At 34.9% G+C, this 19997-nt stretch overlaps 2 protein-coding genes and 1 pseudogene across 2 annotated transcripts; 2 read left to right on the forward strand and 1 right to left on the reverse strand.

Annotated features, from left to right (window-relative positions):
* The first annotated feature begins 74 nt into the window (after positions 1-74).
* On the forward strand, positions 75-5398 carry LOC112507754 (protein MAIN-LIKE 1-like). Its single transcript, XM_025112444.1, has 6 exons — positions 75-218; positions 1954-2562; positions 4060-4212; positions 4468-4533; positions 4608-4928; positions 5076-5398. Exons 1-6 carry the CDS (start codon positions 216-218, stop codon positions 5292-5294), a joined length of 1371 nt encoding a protein of 456 aa, XP_024968212.1. The 5' UTR covers positions 75-215; the 3' UTR covers positions 5295-5398.
* A 2304-nt stretch (positions 5399-7702) lies between these two features.
* LOC112505935 lies at positions 7703-8623 on the reverse strand (annotated as a pseudogene).
* Positions 8624-19404: 10781 nt separating this feature from the next.
* LOC112505936 (RING-H2 finger protein ATL74-like) lies at positions 19405-19758 on the forward strand. Its single transcript, XM_025109971.1, has one exon. The coding sequence runs from the start codon at positions 19405-19407 to the stop codon at positions 19756-19758; it is 354 nt and encodes a 117-aa protein (XP_024965739.1).
* The last annotated feature ends 239 nt before the right edge of the window (positions 19759-19997 follow it).

A 19997-nucleotide genomic window follows, 5' to 3' on the forward strand; every position in this document is an offset into this window, starting at 1 on the left:
TAACCCAAACTCCCAAAAGAACTCCCTCTCGCACTATAAAAGGACGTCCTCATAAAAATGTTGGTTTCGCGCCTTGTGAGTTTGAGCTTCTCGAGCAAGCTTCACTAAAACACTCCWCTGTTCTCTCCGGCGAATCTTGTTCTTACCTGCCGCCGTCGATCCTTGCCCAATCCTCCGGCGATACTTACCTCCCAGAGTTACATGAATTCGCAACAATGGTACTCTCTCAATTTCTTGAATATTAACAAGTTTTTAAAAATGTAACCTTTTTTTACAACTTCGTAAATTGTCTTCTCCCTTTTGTTGGAATTCGGGATGTAGATACTTGTAAATTGTATTGCAAGTGATGAATCGAACTAGTGTTTAGAAGCTGTTTCTATTTTTTGGGGATCCAGATAAATTGTTATAACTTTCTTTTCTTGATTGGATGCTTCCTTACRTTTGGTRTTTTTGCTAGGGTTCTGCATAATTAGGTACAAAATTAAGTTAGTATATTGTCTTCTCCCTTTTGTTGGAATTCGGGATGTAGATACTTGTAAATTGTATTGCAAGTGATGAATCGAACTAGTGTTTTGAAGCTGTTTCTATTTTTGGGGATCCAAATAAATTGTGCTATAACTTTCTTTTCTTGATTGGATGCTTCCTTACATTTGGTGTTTTTGCCAGGGTTCTGCATAATTAGGTACAAAATTAAGTTAGAATCCTTCCAAGTATCTAACCATGGTTGTGAAAGGTGCTTTTAAGGTGTAATGCCTTAAAAGGCCACCATGGTTGCGGCAGATGGTGGCACCTGCCAATAATTTCTTGCAACAAGGTTCAGATTGAGATTTTAGTGAATAAAAATTGTTTTGTGTAATGCCCTTTTAGTTTAAATGGAATCCTAACGTACTAGGCATCTACTTCCACTACTATACCACCAAAAGTGAAGAGAAAAAAATGGAACAATCAACATTAGGTTCTTCGCTCTACCTCAAACATGTCTCTTCTCTTGATGATCTGTTTCTTGACTTGAGATTAATTTTAGTGGTTTATAGGTTACTAATGTTTATGTTAATTGTTAAATTGATGAATTTTTAACTGGTTCATGTGAGTGCCCATGGTTTTCTGGTCAATATTAATTGGTATTAGTATTAATGTTAGAAGATTACTGATTGAATGTTATTGATGCTTTTTTCCATGTGCCATTCATGTTAATATAGATGTTATATGTTGTAAATTGTATTAAGTTCAATGTTTTAGGCATACATGCCTCTTTTTGATGATTCCTTTGTATGTATGTGTAATAAAGAAAGAAAGAAATATGCCGGCAGCCGTCCTAGTTGTGCTTTAAAACATGCATTTTGGATTTGGAACCACCCAAAGCCATATCTTAGAAAAGCACAATTTGGTTGGCTGCAAGTTAAGTTTCGGCTATGTTTGGCAAACTAGTTAATGGCTAATAAGCTTGTTGTTAGCTAATAARACTAGTCATATTTGATAAAAMYWMCYWAWWARSYWRRWKRMMAWKKWAAAWKRMCYWAAAWWAAAAWWWWARGGGSMMMAWWARRAAARKKRAAWWAGCCCGATAAKCTATTTGAAGTAGCTTTTCAAAAAGCTAGCTTGGCTTACCACACGGGGCTTTTTCAGTAAGCTCAAAAAATAAGCTAGCTTTTTKGTTGCCAAACAAACATGGCCTTTGTGTTAAGGCTGTTGATAGTGTACAATTTAAAACTTTTGTTGGTCATTGTAGATGAGTCACCCACCTTGCTATGAGTCTCATGCCTATGGCCGTAGGCAGACCTTTGTGCCTTAGAGCCTGAAATAACAAAACCTCCACTTCTGATTACAGTTTAATGTTTACAACTTTTGTGAAATGATGCATTCTTTCAGAATGGAGAAGAATTGTTCATTTTCATTTGATCCATTTACATTTTGATATCAGCATCAATCTCTCAAACATGTTTCTTTATGCAGGTTTTCACTACCAAATTCTCATTGCCTTCATTTCTGAAACAAGTAAATAAACTGACAGAAAGCCAAAGGAACTCCATTAAAAGAGTGGGATTTGGCAACTTGTTGYGTATTCCAAATCATGTCCTAAGGAGGCTGCAATTGAACGAATTGATGGAAAGATGGAATARCGAAAGAAAAGCGTTTGTATTTCCTCCTGGWGAAATAACAATAACCCTTGTAGATGTTGTTTTGATTTTAGGAYTACGTGKTRTTGGTGAAYTTGTGGTCCTAGAGGAAGATGCACCATTAACGAGCCTAGAGAAAGAATTTGGTGCTTCTATAGTGAATAGGACAATTGGTGTTGAATCACTTAAGCAGAGACTTGAGTCTCTAGGTGAAAGGGATGATGAATCTTTCGTGAGAACGTTTTTATTATATTGTTTTGGAACGTTACTTTTTCCAACTGCAAATGGAAAGGTGGATTTGAGGTATCTTTCTTTTTTTCAAGACTTGGATAAAGTGAGTTGTTTTGCCTGGGGTGCAGCTGTTCTTGAAGATCTTCATGATTGCTTGAGCCAACGAAAAAGTAAAAGAACAAGTTTTATTGGAGGGTGTCTTATTCTTCTTCAAGTAAGTTCCTATTTACTTGCTCATATTTCTTTTTGAACCATCATACTTAACTTATCTTATAAAATAATGCTGGCTCTTGTGATAATTAATAAAATATAATTTTGAAAGATTGCATGATTTTGGACAAATTGTGGAAATGTAAATGCAAAAAGGGACCATTGTACTTCCATCTTTTCTACAAAATCACTTGCTCTTTCAAATCATTGAGATTGGTTTGGTTTGTATAGGTTCAACTTTTGTGGGATCACATAGGGTTGTACTGGCTCCAGCCATGGCTTCGCTTGTATAGGCTAGGTCCCATTGGCTTGTATAGGCACGAATAAGCTCAGACCTAGGCTTCGTTCTTATGGGCCCGTAAAATGATAAAAAGTGAACTGTTCAACAAAATTTTTACTCGATCACAAAAAATGCAACGTTGGACCTGGCACGTGGTTCTGTTTGACTATTGATTAAATGTTTAAAATGACCCTTAATGTGTATAGAACAAAGAAACTTGTGGACGACAAGCAGAATTACTTATGTCAAGTAATGATTACCAGAAAAGCAAAGTAGGTTCAAAGAGTTATGCATAAGGAAAATCCAAAATGGAAAGGGTTTCCATTTTTGGAGGAAGAAGGGGAATAAATAAATTTTCTTCGAGAAGTTACAATTGGAAACCCCTAAAAAGAAAATAGGAAATTTTGTCTTGGATAGGTTTATGTAGGCTTGGTGGGCTTGGCTCGTTTACAGTTGTTGAGCTCTTGAGTTTGAGCCATATGTGTTTGAGCTTGGCTTGGGGTTGTGGGGCTTTTTGATCTGCCTTCTGATTTGCTCTCACATGCCAGCTTGTCTTGTCTTCTACACCTCTAGTTGCCATGCCATACCCCAAATGTGATTCTTAATCATGAAAATCCATCAACCTTGTTAGAGTCCATCGGCTAGACTTGGACCATTTCTTCTCMATATCTGTTGGAATCTCCCTTCTCTCCTCAATGGATCTTTTGGAGAGTAATATGATAGCGTTCTACATTTTCTCACAGCCAAGGTCTATCACTCTAGGTACTCGGGGTCAATCTGTACTCCTTGTGATTCTGTGGGATAATCTATGTTTGTTTAGCCTCTGTTGGAGGGGGCATGCTAGAGTCTTTCATCGGTTAGACTTGGACCATTTCTTCACTATATATGTTGGAACTTTTCTTCTCTTCTCAAGAGCTCTTTTGTAGAGTAATCTAATGGAGTTCCACATATTCTCACAAACCTGACCATTATGAAAGCTGAACATCCTTCAACCACAATTGCAATGACAATATAACTTCTTGCATCCGTAACTCTTTGCGGGTCACCTCTGCATATTTTGATTCAGAAAACTTGTTGAATCACAATTCCCTCGGTTCAGATGCCAATAGGTTGTCTTTGAGGTTGGAAAGATGGTTTGCCTTCCTAGTTAAAGAATCTGAATATCATTTCTTCTGTGTTGGTTGTTCCAAAATTCCGTTATCTAAACTAATATGTCCTCAGGTATGGTGTTATGAGCATATTGTTATGGGAAGGCCTAAATTATTGGATTGTCTCTCCACATTTCCTCGTGTATGCCAATGGGAAAGCAGTGGTAGGCAATATTTAACGTCTTCCCAATTCACTATCAAGTTTGAGGAATTAGAGCATTCTCAGGCATGTCTCTCTTTCTTACTGTTATTCTCCAGGTTACCATGCACTTATGGGTCTCTCTCTACCTTTCTGTTTTCAAATTCTTCCTTCTCGAATGTCTTTTTATTTTCTTTTTTCCACACTATTCACAGCGGCTCTACCCATTGGGGTGGAGGTCATGTGACGTCTGCTTACATCTCAACCTCCCCTGACCCCACCTTTGGGTGTGATATACCGGGTCTGTTTGGCTTATGAATTTATGGGTCGATATATTATCAGATATTATGGAGGCTTGAACCAACTTCAGAGGAGTTGCAGGTCGATATAATCAGGGAGATCACACAAGTAAGTTTCCTCAAGATCCTACAGACACATGGATCCAAAATTTTCTGCTGATTCTTTTTTTAACATGTACAAAGGAATGGTGTTCAAGAACCACGATGGAGCAGCCACTTGATGTAGATAGCGGAAGTGCTATTAGAATGGTTCCAGAAGAAGAAGAAGCAATTTTGAGAACTGGACCTGGAACTATAAAGCATCTGATTGATGTAGCAAGTGAAAAACCCATCAGAATGGTTAAAGAACACAGGGAAGAAGAATCAGAATCAATTTTAAGAACTGGATCAGGAACTACGAAACATCCAATTGATGTAGCCCGCAAAAGAGCTAGTAGAATAGTTGGAGTGCACGGTGAAGAACAACATTCGCAAGAAAAATCCAAGATCCTCGTCATAAGTGATGTAAGTTTAATATCAAGCAAATTGTATTGTAAAATGCAACGTAATTTGATCTCAAAACCTTCAGTTTTGGTATTGACCAAAATACGTTGCAATTTATGGGTTTTTATACTTGTTATGTGAAATGGAAAATGGGTGTGTTTGTGGAAGGATGAGGAATCGAAAGTGATTGAGGATCTTAAAAAAGAAAATCTTGAATTGAAGGAGATCATACAAGAGCTAAGAAAAGAAAACCAAGTTACGAAGAAGAGACTTGAAGATGAGAATGAAGAATTGAGGAAATTGGTGGAAAAACAACATAGTCGAAGTATGTTGATGGAAAGATTTGTTTCAAATTTGGAAAGAATTGTATTAGAAGAAGATCTATGAGAAAATGTTGTACTTCTTGTAGTTTAGGACTATATTATAATAATTGCATTCCCAAAATGTGTAACTGTCAATGCCCCTTGTATTAGCTCCACTCCGGTCTGTACGTAAAGAACAATGATTGGATACAACCTTTTTATAAGGATCGGATAGTATGTGTTTTTTTTAATATTAACTATTTTTTTGTTTTATATATTAACTACTATTTTTATAACATCATGTGAATTAATATTGTTATTACCTATGCTCATAATTGTGTGAATATAGCGGAGTAAGGGTGCGTTGCTGTTCATCGTTTGGTAAGACATTTAAAATAACTTATGTCTTTTTTGTAAAAATGCTTATTAACTTATGTGGTATTAAACCGGAGTTTTGTAAAAAGTGTTTGGATTAGCTTATAGCGATACCAAAAAGCAATAAGTTGATAAGTTGTTTTTTTAGTGTTTGGCAAATTTTGCTTATATATGTAAAATGACCTAAAAGGACGGTATTCCATATTATTGACTTATGGGAGTGTTTGGGATTGTTTATTAACTTATTTGATTTTTTAACATGTAAAAATTTATTTTTCATCATTTATAATAATATCTTTGACAAAAATTTATATCAATAAGATTAATAATTAACAAACATTTATACCAATATCATTAATAATTTATGACAAATAATAGATTTGTACAACAAAAGAATATTAGATCGTCATTTATAATGTGATATTTTTATAATCAAAATATCAATAACAAAAAATAGATAGTCATTTATAATAAATATTCCTCTGGATCCACCTATTAGATCTCCTGCAATCATATCTTTCACCGCACTCATATATAGATCGTTACTCCTACGACGCGAACTTGTTTTTTCATGTGCTTCATTATTGCTACCACATCTTTCATCATCAACATCAATATGAGGGTTGTATAATTCTTGTTGCACCATGTTAAATGCTTCGTCAAAACTTCCATTCATTCTAATATAGTTGTGAATTGCCATCGACGCTGGCACAATATTTACTTGTGTCTCATAGGTGTAATTGACATGCATATCTTTTAGTATTTGTCACCTAGCTTTCCAAACTCCAAAAGTTTGTTCAACAACATTCTTCATTGATGAGTGATAATAGTTAAATGTCTCTTTTACTCCTTTGGGAGCACGTATTGCTGTAGTTTGTCTACTACAGAAATCAGGTATGTGATAACAAATATTTGTTCATTTGTATGGAGCAAGATAACCTTTAGTATTTGGATATCCGGCATCAACAACATAATACTTATCTGTTATGAAAAATAAACAAACTACAGTTATTCGTTTCAAATGGTATGAAAACATAAAAGTTTGCATTACTACAAAAAAATACTAACCAGCGATTGGATGTGGAAATTTAAGCTCAGTTCTACGTAAGGCTTCAAAAAATATCCGTGTGTTATGTCAGTTCCCTCCCATCCAGCCCATGCAAACGTAAAACACAAAATCACAAACTGTCATGATATTTTACGTCACATATCCTTTTCTATCAATGTATTTTGCTTGCGCCTGCTCTCGAACCGATGCCCTTACGTGTGTCCCACCGATAGCACCAATACAATCCTACACATATAAGTAAAATAATTTATTAATCTATTAAAATGCTACGGTCAAATACGAAACAAGATATAGGAAGTACCTTGAACATTGGATAATAACGAGAGTTATTTAAAATATGTGCAGGTACATCTTCATTGTAATTTGCATTTGGCTTTATGATGTCCGCACTTAACTTAAGTACAACTTTCTAAACAACATGGAAATTCCTATGAATAGTCTCTCTAGAATGATTGAAGGTTTATTGAATTAACATATTCCCACACCCATGTGCTAAAGTCATCAAGAAAATGCCAACAGACTCCTCAATACACATATTACGTGTTGGCTTTAACCCGTAACGTGTAGCAAGATCTGAACATAACATTTTGAATATTGGGACATGTAGTCTGAAATCTTAGTAGCAACGTCTAGGATGACCGTTAAGTACTTCATGAATAAATATGTTTCCTGTGTGAGAAGATGTGCGTCAAAGCATACGTGTGCTATTCAATTTATGACTTATTATTATCTCTTTGATAGCTATTGCACATGATAGTAGCCATCTGTTCTCCTCTTCCACCCAATTTATTTCATTATCACCATTCGAATCAGAGTTATCACGATCCATCCTATTAATAGATTAAAAAAAATCAAACATATTGAAAACGCATATAAAAAGGATAGAAATATCAAACGCCATACATAATGTCAAACGTCATATATAATGTCAAACGATTATACATGATATGAAACCAGTTGAAAACATAATATCAAAATATTAAACGATAATGTGAAACATCATTCTAAAAGGGGATAGATAAAATGAAATGGGTAAAACACGATATGAATCATTCTTCCATAAGTAACTTAAGAAACTTCATCCTTTCCATATGTCTTTGGAACCATAAAATTTTCATGGACTTGCTTTTTTAGGAAGATGTGTAATGCTTGGCTATACATCGTTGAATCTTCTTCAAATCCTGGAAAACATGTCACAATGTCCATGCATTCTTGTGTCGTTGGTGAGTAATTATTCTGTGATGAAAAAGTTTGTGTGCTTCGTGATGATAGTGTCTCCAATACATTATCTAGTTTATCTTCAAATGAGGAAGTTACATAAGATTTTCCCTTGGTTGAACGGGTAGGTGCGACATTATTTGGCTTCTTCCTCTTACTCAAACTACTTTGAGGGAAAAGATGTTTATCATCGTTGCCTAAATTCACTTCATCACTATCTCCTTTCCCCTCATGATCTTCTTCATCATCGGACCGCTATTGTTTTGACATTCAACGGGAGCCTTAGTCTTATCTCCAATGGCAACGGAATCCCGAAATAAAGGCTCATAATACACTTGATAAATCTCCAAATTAAGTCCCTAAACTTGGCAAGATCTTTGTCGCCCTGTGTGTTAATGGCTCTTGTTAGCAAATTTCACTAGGAAATCATAAAAAAGTAATAGAAAACAAAAGAATATATATAAAATAGTAAGTATTACCTCTATTTTTTCGTCCCACCACTCTGGTGATGTAATAATTGTCTTTCTTATGGGATCCCATCCAATGCCAGATTCAATCCTCATTAAGCGATCATACAACTTCCATTCTTTCTTCATAGTGTCCCATTTGTTTTTAAGTTGCTTCTTGTCAAAAGATTTTCCTGTCCGTTCCTTAATCTTCTTCTCTATGTTTCCCCACCCAAGCTTATTGAAGTGACTACCAGGTCTATACCCATTTTTAACCTCATTCATGCACAAATCAATGAACACCATTGTAACACCCCACATCATACATTGCATATAACACATACTTCATTCAACAGAAATACATGTTTTATACCATTTTGGTCCCAAAATACAAGAAATTATCGTATAAAGTACATAGCCCAAAAATTCCAAGATACAAGTTCTTGCACTGATCAACATTTATCTACAAAACTAGATTTAACATGAACTGATCTTCACACATATATGCACATAGGAAAATATTACATTTTCCCCTTCCCCTTACCATCGTGTAACCCAGCAGTTCCTGCAATACATATTTAGAAAGACAAAATGAGGGTTAGACCGAAAGGTCTAGTGAGATCCCTTTTTTCCATGTAATTGCAGATTGAAGATCACTAAAACTTTATTTGAAATCAACTTTTCATATAAACAAATACGTAACCATGTAATTCACATCTACCAGTGCCCCGCTGATTCCCAAACCAATCTCTGACTTATAAGCAGTTAATTAAGCAAAAACAGGCTAGAACCATTCAGGTTTCACATAACTCATCTCTAAACACTTTTATCAGGAATACAGTTATTCAAAACCTCTGGCCATAAACCAATTATTTCCTTCTCAATAACATCCTTACTACCATTTCCAACAAGAACCATGTCCATGAATCTTTAAATCACAAAGAAATAAAGATTCAGAAACATCGTAATCTTAAAGGATATAATAATAAGAGTTATATTAATAAATACATATATAAATGCCACCCCTATATCCAAAGGTATTGTTGGTCCCGTTAGGGTCTACAAGATGTGTATAACAGTTTGTAGAAGGGGGGATGAATACAAACATAGTAAACTTTTCAAATTTAAAATATATATTGATAAAGAAGGATCAATACAAATTTTACAAGATTGTTTGCAGAAAGAAAAGATAAAGATAACCTATGTAAATAATCTAAGTTACACACTAGTTCTTAGCAAAGAGAAATGATTTGTTGTAAGAGACTTAGAAGAAAGTAAGTTCTTTCTGGGTAAGAACTATTTAGAATACTAGAAAGGGATTCTAACTTGCTTTTGAAGATAAGCATATTGTTTTCTTAGATGTATGTTCTTTTACTTTTGAACATAAGTTAGGGTTCAAGAGTAAGTATTAGAGTATCTCTGCATGGAGATAGAGCACATCTATTTATACCCATTGCATTAAATGCACATTTAATGCAACGTAGTAGGGTTTGAACACGTGTCAAGCCTTTAGAGAAAGACTTGTCCTTTGCTACAGTGAATAGTACAAAAGCCTATTCATGAGCAGACATTTTTTCATAAAGTTGGTGGGTAGTAGAGTCAACTAATCGGCTTTGTACTGAACTATACTTTAGAAAGGGTATGGGTTTGTCCTTTGTGTTTATAAGGACAAAACAAAAGCAATCGTGCTCAACAAGCCTCTTTTGATCGCTGAATGCTGGAATAACCTAAAGGTCTCTTCAGCATTCACTGAGGCTTGGGCAGTCTTCACACATGTGTAGACCAGGTTATAATCACTGAATACCGCTTCAGATCACGTACTCGCCAATCTCTAATCTTCAATTTCAGTCTTCGACTTTCGCTGAAGGTTCTTTGGTGTGAGTTTTGTCTTCTTGAAGTATCGCTGTCGCTGATAGATTTACATTACATGTTCTCAGCGATCACTAAATAGACTCAGTGATGATCGTTGGAACTGAAAGACAGAAACATAAATACTTCGTACAAGAAAAAAGGGATTATCATCAAATCACTGAGAGAGAGGATCAACAATCTCCCCCTATTTAATGATAACAAGACAATCATAAAGAAAGTTGTCTTATCAAATAACAGTAAGGAAAAGTTACATATAAAGTACATGTCTTTTTTAACTGTTTTGGGATCTTTTTCTGTGAGTCAGTCTTTACTTAGAGAATTTTCTTAAGATTAAGTCTAAGAAAAATTACAAGAAGGGAAACTGAAACTGAAAGCATATTCACTAACTTATAGATTGTCAGTGAATGTAAGAGTAACACTGGAACTCATAGAGTTGTGTCCCTATTACTCTTTTCAGGGATCTTTTTCATTGATGCACAAAAAATACTTATATTAAATTTTCTTGTATTGATCAACATTTATCTACAAAACTAGATTTAACATGAACTGATCTTCACACAAATATGCACATAGGAAAATATTACATTTTCCCCGTCCCCTAACCATCGTGTAACCCAACAGTTTCTGCAATACATATTTAGAAAGACAAAATGAGGGTTAGACCGGAAGGTCTAGTGAGATCCCTTTTTCCATGTAATTGCAGGGTGAAGATCACCAAAACTTTATTTGAAATCAACTTTTCATATATAAAGATACATAACCATGTAATTCACATCTACTAGTGCCCCGCTGATTCCCAAACCAATCTCTGACTTATAAGTAGTTAAATAAGCAAAAACAGGCTAGAATCATTCGAGTTCCACATAACTCATCTCTAAACACTTTTATGGAAATAATTGGTTTATGGCCAGAGGTTAGAGATGGGTTCATGTAATTTCTTTGTGGCCATAAACCAATTATTTCATTCTCAATAACATCCTTACTACCATTTCCAACAAGAACCATGTCCCTGAATCTTTAAATCACAAAGAAATAAAGATTCAGAAACATCGTAATCTTAAAGGATATAATAGTAAGAGTTATATTAATAAATACATATAAATGTCACCCTTATATCCAAAGGTACATCTCTCCTTGATATGTCACTCTTATCTCAAAGTACACCTCTCCTTGATATGCCACCCTTATCCCAAAATACACCTCTACTTGATATGCCTTCCTTATAATCTCATCAAAATTTTACAGATTATTTTCAATCAGAACAGACTGAAGTCACAAACATCCTGATGGAACACCATCTATAGATTTAACCAGAAATAGTTTCAAATGAACATTGTACACTTTTTCTTTATCATTTTGAAAAGAACAATATGTCCTTAACATAATCAAATTTGAATAAAATATTCATATGAATTTATCCGGTCAACATAATTAGTTTTAGCCGGACATCATATCCGGTCAAACTTTGACCAGATTACTCATCCGGACAACACTATTCCATTAAGGTTGAATTGAATCCGGTCAACACTTCAATTAAAAACAATTTATAGCTCGAGTTTGGTTAACTCTTGGCCAGACTTACTTGTCTCCGGTCAACACTAGAGTTGGACAGGCTCCAATCCGGTTAACACCACTACCGGAGTCACCCTTCTCTGGTCAGGACTATGGCCGGATTCATTATTTCAAAATTACATGAACACCTTGTCCGGTCAATACTATGGCCGGACATCCCCTCTCCGGTCAACATAGTGACCGGAATTAAACTCAATCCGGCCAATATATTTTTAAGGAACAAAGCATAATTCGATATACAAAAGATGAAATCATATGTATCAAATGTTTAAAAAAAATCACTCACCTTATGCAACTTAAAAGCAAGATTGAATCCAACTTCAGTTCAAGCTATTCGATCAATATACTAGAATATTCTTACACAAAATTCAAAAGAGGCAAAAAACCTCTTCCTTTCACCCAACCCTCATATTTATACCCTTCTAATTATGGAAGGGCGACTAAAGGCTTATGCATGACCTCAATTTAATATTCATGCATGCATGTATACATAAAATACATTCACTTTTTATGCATGCATGAATAGTATGCATATATTTTCCATGCATAAAAATACACATACTCACATGATAAAATATAACATTTTGTCATGCATTCACATAATCATATATCAAATAATCACATATTGATTACCTGAGGTGATAACCAAGACCCGGTTATCACATTATCCACCCCTCAAAAATATTCCGTCCCGGAATTCCTTTAATTAAAAAGCCACGGATACTCAGTTCTCCTTTCCGATTCCAATTCTCAGGTTGCCTCAGATCCCTTGTGATACCGTCACTGAACTTTTACCAGACAGATCTCTTTATTCCGTGAAACCTTGATTTTACGGTCAGTTACTGCTTCTGGGGTTTCTACAAAATTCAACTTACTGTCAGACTGTCTGACTTCTAGTAGAGGCACTGCCAGACTCAGATCTGCCAAACACTTTCGCAGATTAGACACGTGGAAAGAGTTATGAATTAAACTAAGCTCCTCTGATAATTCCAACTGATACGCAACCAATCCAATTTGCTTACAGATTCTGAACGACACGATATACCTTGGGCTGAGCTTACCTCTTTTACCGAATTTGACTACCCCTTTCCAGGGCAAGACTTTCAGTATCACATAATCCCCCACAAGAAATTCAATCAGCTTACGACGTCTGTTAGCATAACTCTTCTGACGGTCTTAAGCTATTCTGATCTTCTCTCTAATTTGCTCAATCTTCTCAGAAGTGACTTGAACAATTTTCGGCCCTGTTAATTTTCTTTCACCCACTTCATTCCAACACAACGACGTTCTATACTTACGACCATACAGAACTTCATACGGTGTCGCCTGAATACTGGAATGGTAACTGTTGTTGTAGGCAAATTCAATTAACGACAGATGATCTTCCCACGATCTCCTAAAATCTATAACACATGCTCTTAACATATTTTCAAGAGTCTTATTGTTCTTTCACTCTGCCCATCAGTCTGTGGATGATACGCCGTGCTCAACCGAATCTGAGAACCCAAAGCTTTTTGAAAACTTTCCCATAATTTGGATGTAAAACGACTGTTTCTATCTGAGATGATAGACAACGGAAATCCATGTCTGGTCACAATCTCTTTAATATAAATCCTTGCCAATCTTTCTAACGGATAATTCTCTTTTACCGGAAGAAAATGCACAGATTTTGACAGACGATCCACAATCACCCATATGACATCATATCCTTTTGGAGTTTAGGTAATTTCATTATGAAATCCATCGTGATATGATCCCACTTCCACATAGGAATTTCTAATGACTGTAAATTCTCATATGGTCTTTGATGTTCAATTTTCACTTGCAGACATGTCAAACATCGCTCAACATACTTTGCTATGTCTTTCTTCATGTGTCAATTAATGAACAAGCTTATCCAATAATCTTGCATAACTTAGATCCAGTGCTTAAAGGATAATGTTTTGAGGTTCTTTAGATGGAAAACAAGTTATTTGCTACACCAAAACTATAAATATATTGCTAATATAGAAAAAATAAGGCAAATTACATCCTCGTTACTTGCAGGGAGTAGTGATCTATAGCCATAAACACTAAAAGAAATTTCGCATTTTCAGTTTCTCCTTCAATCATACAAGCAAACTCGCAATTGGTGGGCAGGCTTCTTAAACAAAATAAATGGTTTTGAAACAGCTGCCTAATTGTTCATTTAGGTTATGTTCTACCCTATACCAGTTGATGCCCTAGGAAAAAAATATCAGGGAAGCATCACTAGAAATACCCCTGTTAATGGTGAGGAAAAGGTTCTAAATTGGAAAGACCAGTTTACAAGATTGATGGAGCAAGCATAGGAAGGCAAAGAGGTTGTATGTTGAGGGGATGATAAACTGGTAATACAAGTCTTATCACTCAGCCTCCTCCTGTGACATAGGGGGTACTAACTAAGTTGGAGGTTGATGCTATCATAACTTCATTTACCATTCAATTGTTGCTTTATAACTAATGAAAAGTAAAGTTTAGTTGTTAACTATCTTCAAAGGAAATTGTGCCTTTTGGTTTATAATTTGACGAGTTTTGTTGAATTGATTTCTTGATAAGCGACCATTTGAAATGGCCAACACATGTATGAATTTGGATCATCTCTAGTATTTCATGTCAGCATTTTCAGAAAAAAAAATATCGTTTGTGTTTCAGAAACCCTGTCCACAGAAATTGAAGTAGAAAGAAATACACATAAAGTAGAGAGAAATCCACAGAAAAGAACACAAAAATCCACCTCACAGTAAGAATATAACAAATTCGTAGAGAACGAAATACGGAACGGGGAAGATCGATCACTAACCTCAAAATATGTTATGCAGGAGAACGAAACCAGCAGGATCGAGATTGCCGGCGACAATGAGACGGATCGAGATTGTCGGCAATAATGAGACGGATGAGATTTCACAGGCGGTTGGAAGTGGTTCTCGTCTATGCATGAGAACGAAACCAGCAGGATCGAGATTGCCAGCGACGATAAGACGGATCGAGATTGTCGGTGATGATGAGACGGATAAGATTAAGATTTCACAGGCGGTCAGAAGTGGTTCTCGTATCTGCTATGGTTCTCGTCTCTGTTAGGGTATAGAGAAAGGGTAATAGGCTGCTGTAGTTCTCGTTTCTGTTAGGGTATAGAGAAAGGGTAGCAGGCTGCTGTGGTTCTCATCTTTGTTACGGTATAAAGAAAGGGTATTAACAGGGTTAAAAGGGTAATCTGTCAAAAGTCGATTTTGATAAGTTAGGAAGGTTTAACTTATCAAAAACTGCTTATTACCGGTTTGGCACCGGTATAAGCAATTTTCTTTTTTCTCATCCAAACACTAGAAATAACTTATCGACGGTATGAGACTGAAATAAGTTGATAAGCATCCTAAATAAGCAATCCCAAACACCCCCTAAATCGGATCTTATTCATAGATGGATTGTTTTGTGTTAAATCAACTATTTTTTGGGCTTTTATTTTGGAGTTTGGATCTAGGAAGGGCAACGGCCCGGGTTCGGGCTGGTTATTGGTATCCCCGTTTCCAAAACTGATAACTAAAACTGTCTTCATAACCGCCTCGATCCCCAACAGGGATCTTATCAAGGATCCCAATCGGGTCCTCGTGGTTTCCTCGATTCCCGTTGGGAAACCTGTTAAGAGTAAAAAAAAAAAAATTTCCTTTGGTTTCCCCGTTCACCGTTGGTTATACCCGAACCCGAAATATGAACCGATCTAAAAAAAATTACAATATGTTAATTTTCACTAACTAAAAGTAAATTAAATTAAAATATATATATATATATATATATATATATATAAGTTTAAATGTCTTAAACATAATCAATTCAATTACAAACAACGTCCTAGATTATAATATAAAAGTAAACATAAATTCAAACATCATACAACTAACATCACAATTAGACAAATAAACTAGATTTTTTTTGTAAGCCTTATTATAGATCAAATTTCTCAAAACAACAATATATAGATCAAATCATAAAATTGTAAACGAATCATCACATAAAACCCCAAACTTAAAACATACCCAAATCTATAATTACAACTCAGTAACAAATCCAGACTGAGATAGAAAAAACAGTACAAATAATAATAAATCAGTAACAAGATCCATACCATCGATGGTGAGGCAGAGGGCAAGAACGACCGACAATGGTGAGGCAGAAGGTAACTGCCAGAGAAGCAACTACCGACAATGGTGAAGCAGAGATGGCTGGCGACGTTGAGGAAGAAGCAAACGCCAGAGACCGAAGAAGCAGGAGAAATGAGATCAATGGAGGAAGAAGCAACGGTCGGCGATGGTGAGGAAGAAGCAACAACCGGGGATAGTGAGGAAGAAGCACACTTGGATTGATGGAGAATAGAGAGCGCAGATCGATGGAGATAGAGGCTTGAACTAGTTGAGCAAACACAAGATGGAGAGAAATGAGATCGAGAGAAGCTGGAATTTTTTAGGATTCTACAAATGTAAAGGGGCAAACTTGGAATAAGAGGATGACCAAATGGCTGAGTCCATAGGACTCTACTTTCCTGGCTGACAGATTGAGCCACCAGTTGACCAAATAAGCTAGAAACGAACAACAATGTATGGCTGACAGAATAAGCCATACAGGCTTAACAACTCATTAAGCTATTGCAGAAGAGTCCTTTAGACTAATTCAGGAAGGACCAATTATGACTCATAATAGGTGTAAGATTAGGTCCATCCTATTAAGGTTTATCTTTTTTTTCAAGAAATCGGTTAGGGACCGATTATAATTCACGTAGGAAAGATCTTCTTTTTACACCAACTTGACTAAAACTGTGTTTGTACTTTGTATTTGTGCCTATCGGCTCTCATCTTGTGCTACGTACCTGAATATCCATTTTTACCCTTCAATTAATATCACACAACATGCTTCTTGACTCATGTCGCAACTCAAATTCCCCGAATTTTGTGACACTAGGTCGACATATCTATCACATTCTCTTGTTGGGTAATAGCACAACTTGTTCCACAATCCATACCAAATCTTAGAGGTTTGAAAAATGACCTACATAACATTCTTTATTGGACAATCAATTAAGTTCACTTTATTAAAGAGGAAACCAAGGGATAACTAAAAGATATTATTTTTTATATAACACTAATATAAAGATGTTACTTTTTAATTCTTTAATGATGTTTTAAAGGGCTTCAAGTTGTACACAATCCAATTAACTACTTGCAACCCAGCTGGAAGTACTTGTTAATGTCATCCTAAAACATTTCAATATGTTAATATTAAAAAGGATGAGTTGATTGATTTTCGTCAAGTCTTTTTATTAACCCATCAAACAAATAAAATTATAAATCAAGGTTTTAAATGACGTGAAAGCATGACGTGACAGTGAGACCAATTCTCAAACCTCAGGAGTCACATCGAGACCACGACGTTTTCCAAGACATGACTTAATTATGTCAACAAATCTTTATATCTTATATAATATTATATACATACATATATGTAAACATATGTTTTCTATTACTATCCAATGAGTCGATGGTAATAAACATCTTAAATTAAGTTATACATTAAAAAGTAACAAATAAAACATTTAAAAGATATGATAAATCAAATATCTTGTTACAAAATCCACGCATTAGGCCATGGCATGCTACAAGTTTAACGTGGCGTAAGACCTAAGCCTTGAGTCACAATACGTCATGAAAGCTATTGCAACGAGCCTTTTAGAACAACATTATAAATATGATAGATTCCTATTGATTTTGGTTTATAAGGTCTCTATATATTTTCTTTGTTATGATTGCACTTCATATATTTGATCAAGGGGTCGTTCACCAAACTCTTATCTGGTGAGCGCTTACCAGATGTCACTTACCTTATCGGTGAGCATAGTAAAGATAGAAAAATCATATCCGGTAAGAGCATAATAAAGACGAACAATCTTACCTGATAAGTGATGAGAAAACTCTCACCTGTAAGCGCTTACCGAGTGAAAGATGCTTACCGTAATCCATTTTGATGGTCGAGAATGTCAATCGATAAGGTGAGAGAGGGTGATCACTCTTGTCGATAAACATATAGTAAACAAACACTAACTGTCGAACTTTGTATATTAAGTGCATATCAGATTATATATTTATTTTTTAGCGACGAATTACTGAAAAATATAACATACTTTGTTGTGATTCATATTTTAGGAAACCTATTTTAAATTTTTTTATTTGTGGAAAAGAATTATGCTTTTATGCAATTAAGAAAATGTACTACGTTCTTTAATGCAGTTAAATAAAAACATACTGTAATTTTATCAACAAAATATAAACGTATTTATAACACTATAACGTAGAAAATGTATTGTAACTTCATAAACAATGAATTTATTTGGTCATTGAATCCAAAATAAAGCTTTTAAAATTATGTTCGTGAAAAAAATACGTTATAATCTAATAAATCTTCCCTATGCTATAATATGAGAAGTGTTACATAAATATTTGATTCTTTAAAATAAGATTATCTATACTACCTTATAAACCAGATTTATCAAAAGTCTTAAAAACAATTTTTAATGCACACAGTACTATATATTTATGCACAAAGTCTTAAAAACAACTCATAATGCATTAAGTATTACTACTTTATACATTCAATCTTAAAACCTTTTAATCTATAATTAAAATAACATATATTACAAGTTACCAACGCACATTATTACTTTTGCTTTTCATGTTCCCAAGATACTTTTGACATTTTTCACTTATGTCTTCACCCTCTCATATACCTCTATGTCTTCTCCTCATTCCTCAGTGTGAGATTTAAACTTATATTTACCATTAGTTATTAAAAAAAATTCATTCATCTCCCATTCAATTGTTCTAGAACTCTCGGTCTCGCTCTTGATCTCTTGATTCTTTGTTCTTGGTGTAAATCGAACACATTTGTGAAGTCGTTTAAATATGTTGGATTTTAGATATATTGGATTTTAAACTGTCATACAATTTTTTCTTCGATAGACTGTAATTGGAACCATAACTCTTATTTATTCAAATTGTATTAATAAGTAAAGACCAAGTGTAACTTATATAATCGTTAAATCTTCTCTAATAAAACCAGTGAAACTTCAAAATCGTTAAAATTCACGGCTCCTGTCAAATTGCACGGATACACAACTAGTATCAATTAAAATGGAATCCTTATCAATCTTGTATTAGAAAATAATACATTTAACCTTAAAAGGCTATTCATAGATTTTATGAGATCAAACGTAACACTTGCAATCTAGTTGGAAAAGGGAAATCCTCATCGTATTTGTTACCAAGATTCGTGACCAATAAAAAAGCATTTGAATTATTAACAATTTTATGCATCCTTTCACATCTCCGATACTATATAGTTGGAACCTCCTTACAAGCAAAATAATCGACTAATAAACTCTCTCCCTTTTGTTTAGATTCTTGAAAAACATAGAACTCATGACCACTTTACACCATCAGAGTGTTCTTGGGGGCCCGATTATTTCTTCCCCGAACCACAATGATACAAACATTTCAAACACAAAGGAGATGAATCTCATAGTGAATATTATGTGGATCGTCTTGTTGTGTGGATTAATAGCATCTTTTGGAGTTTTTCAAGTGATGCGTTATGCCATCCAGCGCAGACGTACATCAGAGGTGACAACACAAACATTAGAAGACCCTGTTGGTCTTGAAAAATCCGTTGTTGTTCAGATTTCCACACGAGTGCTTGGATCAGAAGTGAAGATTTCAGTTACAGAATGCACCATATGTCTTGAAACTTTTGAAGATGGGGAGAATGTTCGGGTGTTGCCACACTGTAGCCATGAATTTCATGTCGGTTGCATAGACAAGTGGTTTGAGTCACATTGTTCATGCCCCAATTGTCGTAATTGTTTGCTTGAACAACCGGTTGATAGTGTTGTTGCCATATCACAACCGATGCTCAACATCCATGGTGAACACATGGTCTAAGTGATCAAATGATGGTAGATCACTGTTGCTCTTATTTTCTATTTTTAACTGTCGAAAAGTAGGAAAAATACTATTACCTTCAAAATGTAAAAAAAATATTATGAATGAATCAGTTGGTGAAGTTTTAATTTGATTTCTTGAGATATACTAAAAGTCCAGTAACCGCTTATTATGTAAAAGAAACAACTTTTAATGTTTACATGACTCAGAAAAGGCTGATAGCCCTACTCGAGCAAAAT

The sequence above is a fragment of the Cynara cardunculus genome, assembly GCF_001531365.2.
Source record: "Cynara cardunculus var. scolymus isolate 2C chromosome LG 2, CcrdV1, whole genome shotgun sequence".
NCBI classification, from domain to species: Eukaryota; Viridiplantae; Streptophyta; class Magnoliopsida; order Asterales; family Asteraceae; genus Cynara; species Cynara cardunculus.

Bases quoted from the DNA above. Each gene is read 5' to 3' on its own strand.
- LOC112505936 (XM_025109971.1), top strand. From the start codon at position 19,405: ATGCGTTATGCCATCCAGCGCAGACGTACATCAGAGGTGACAACACAA.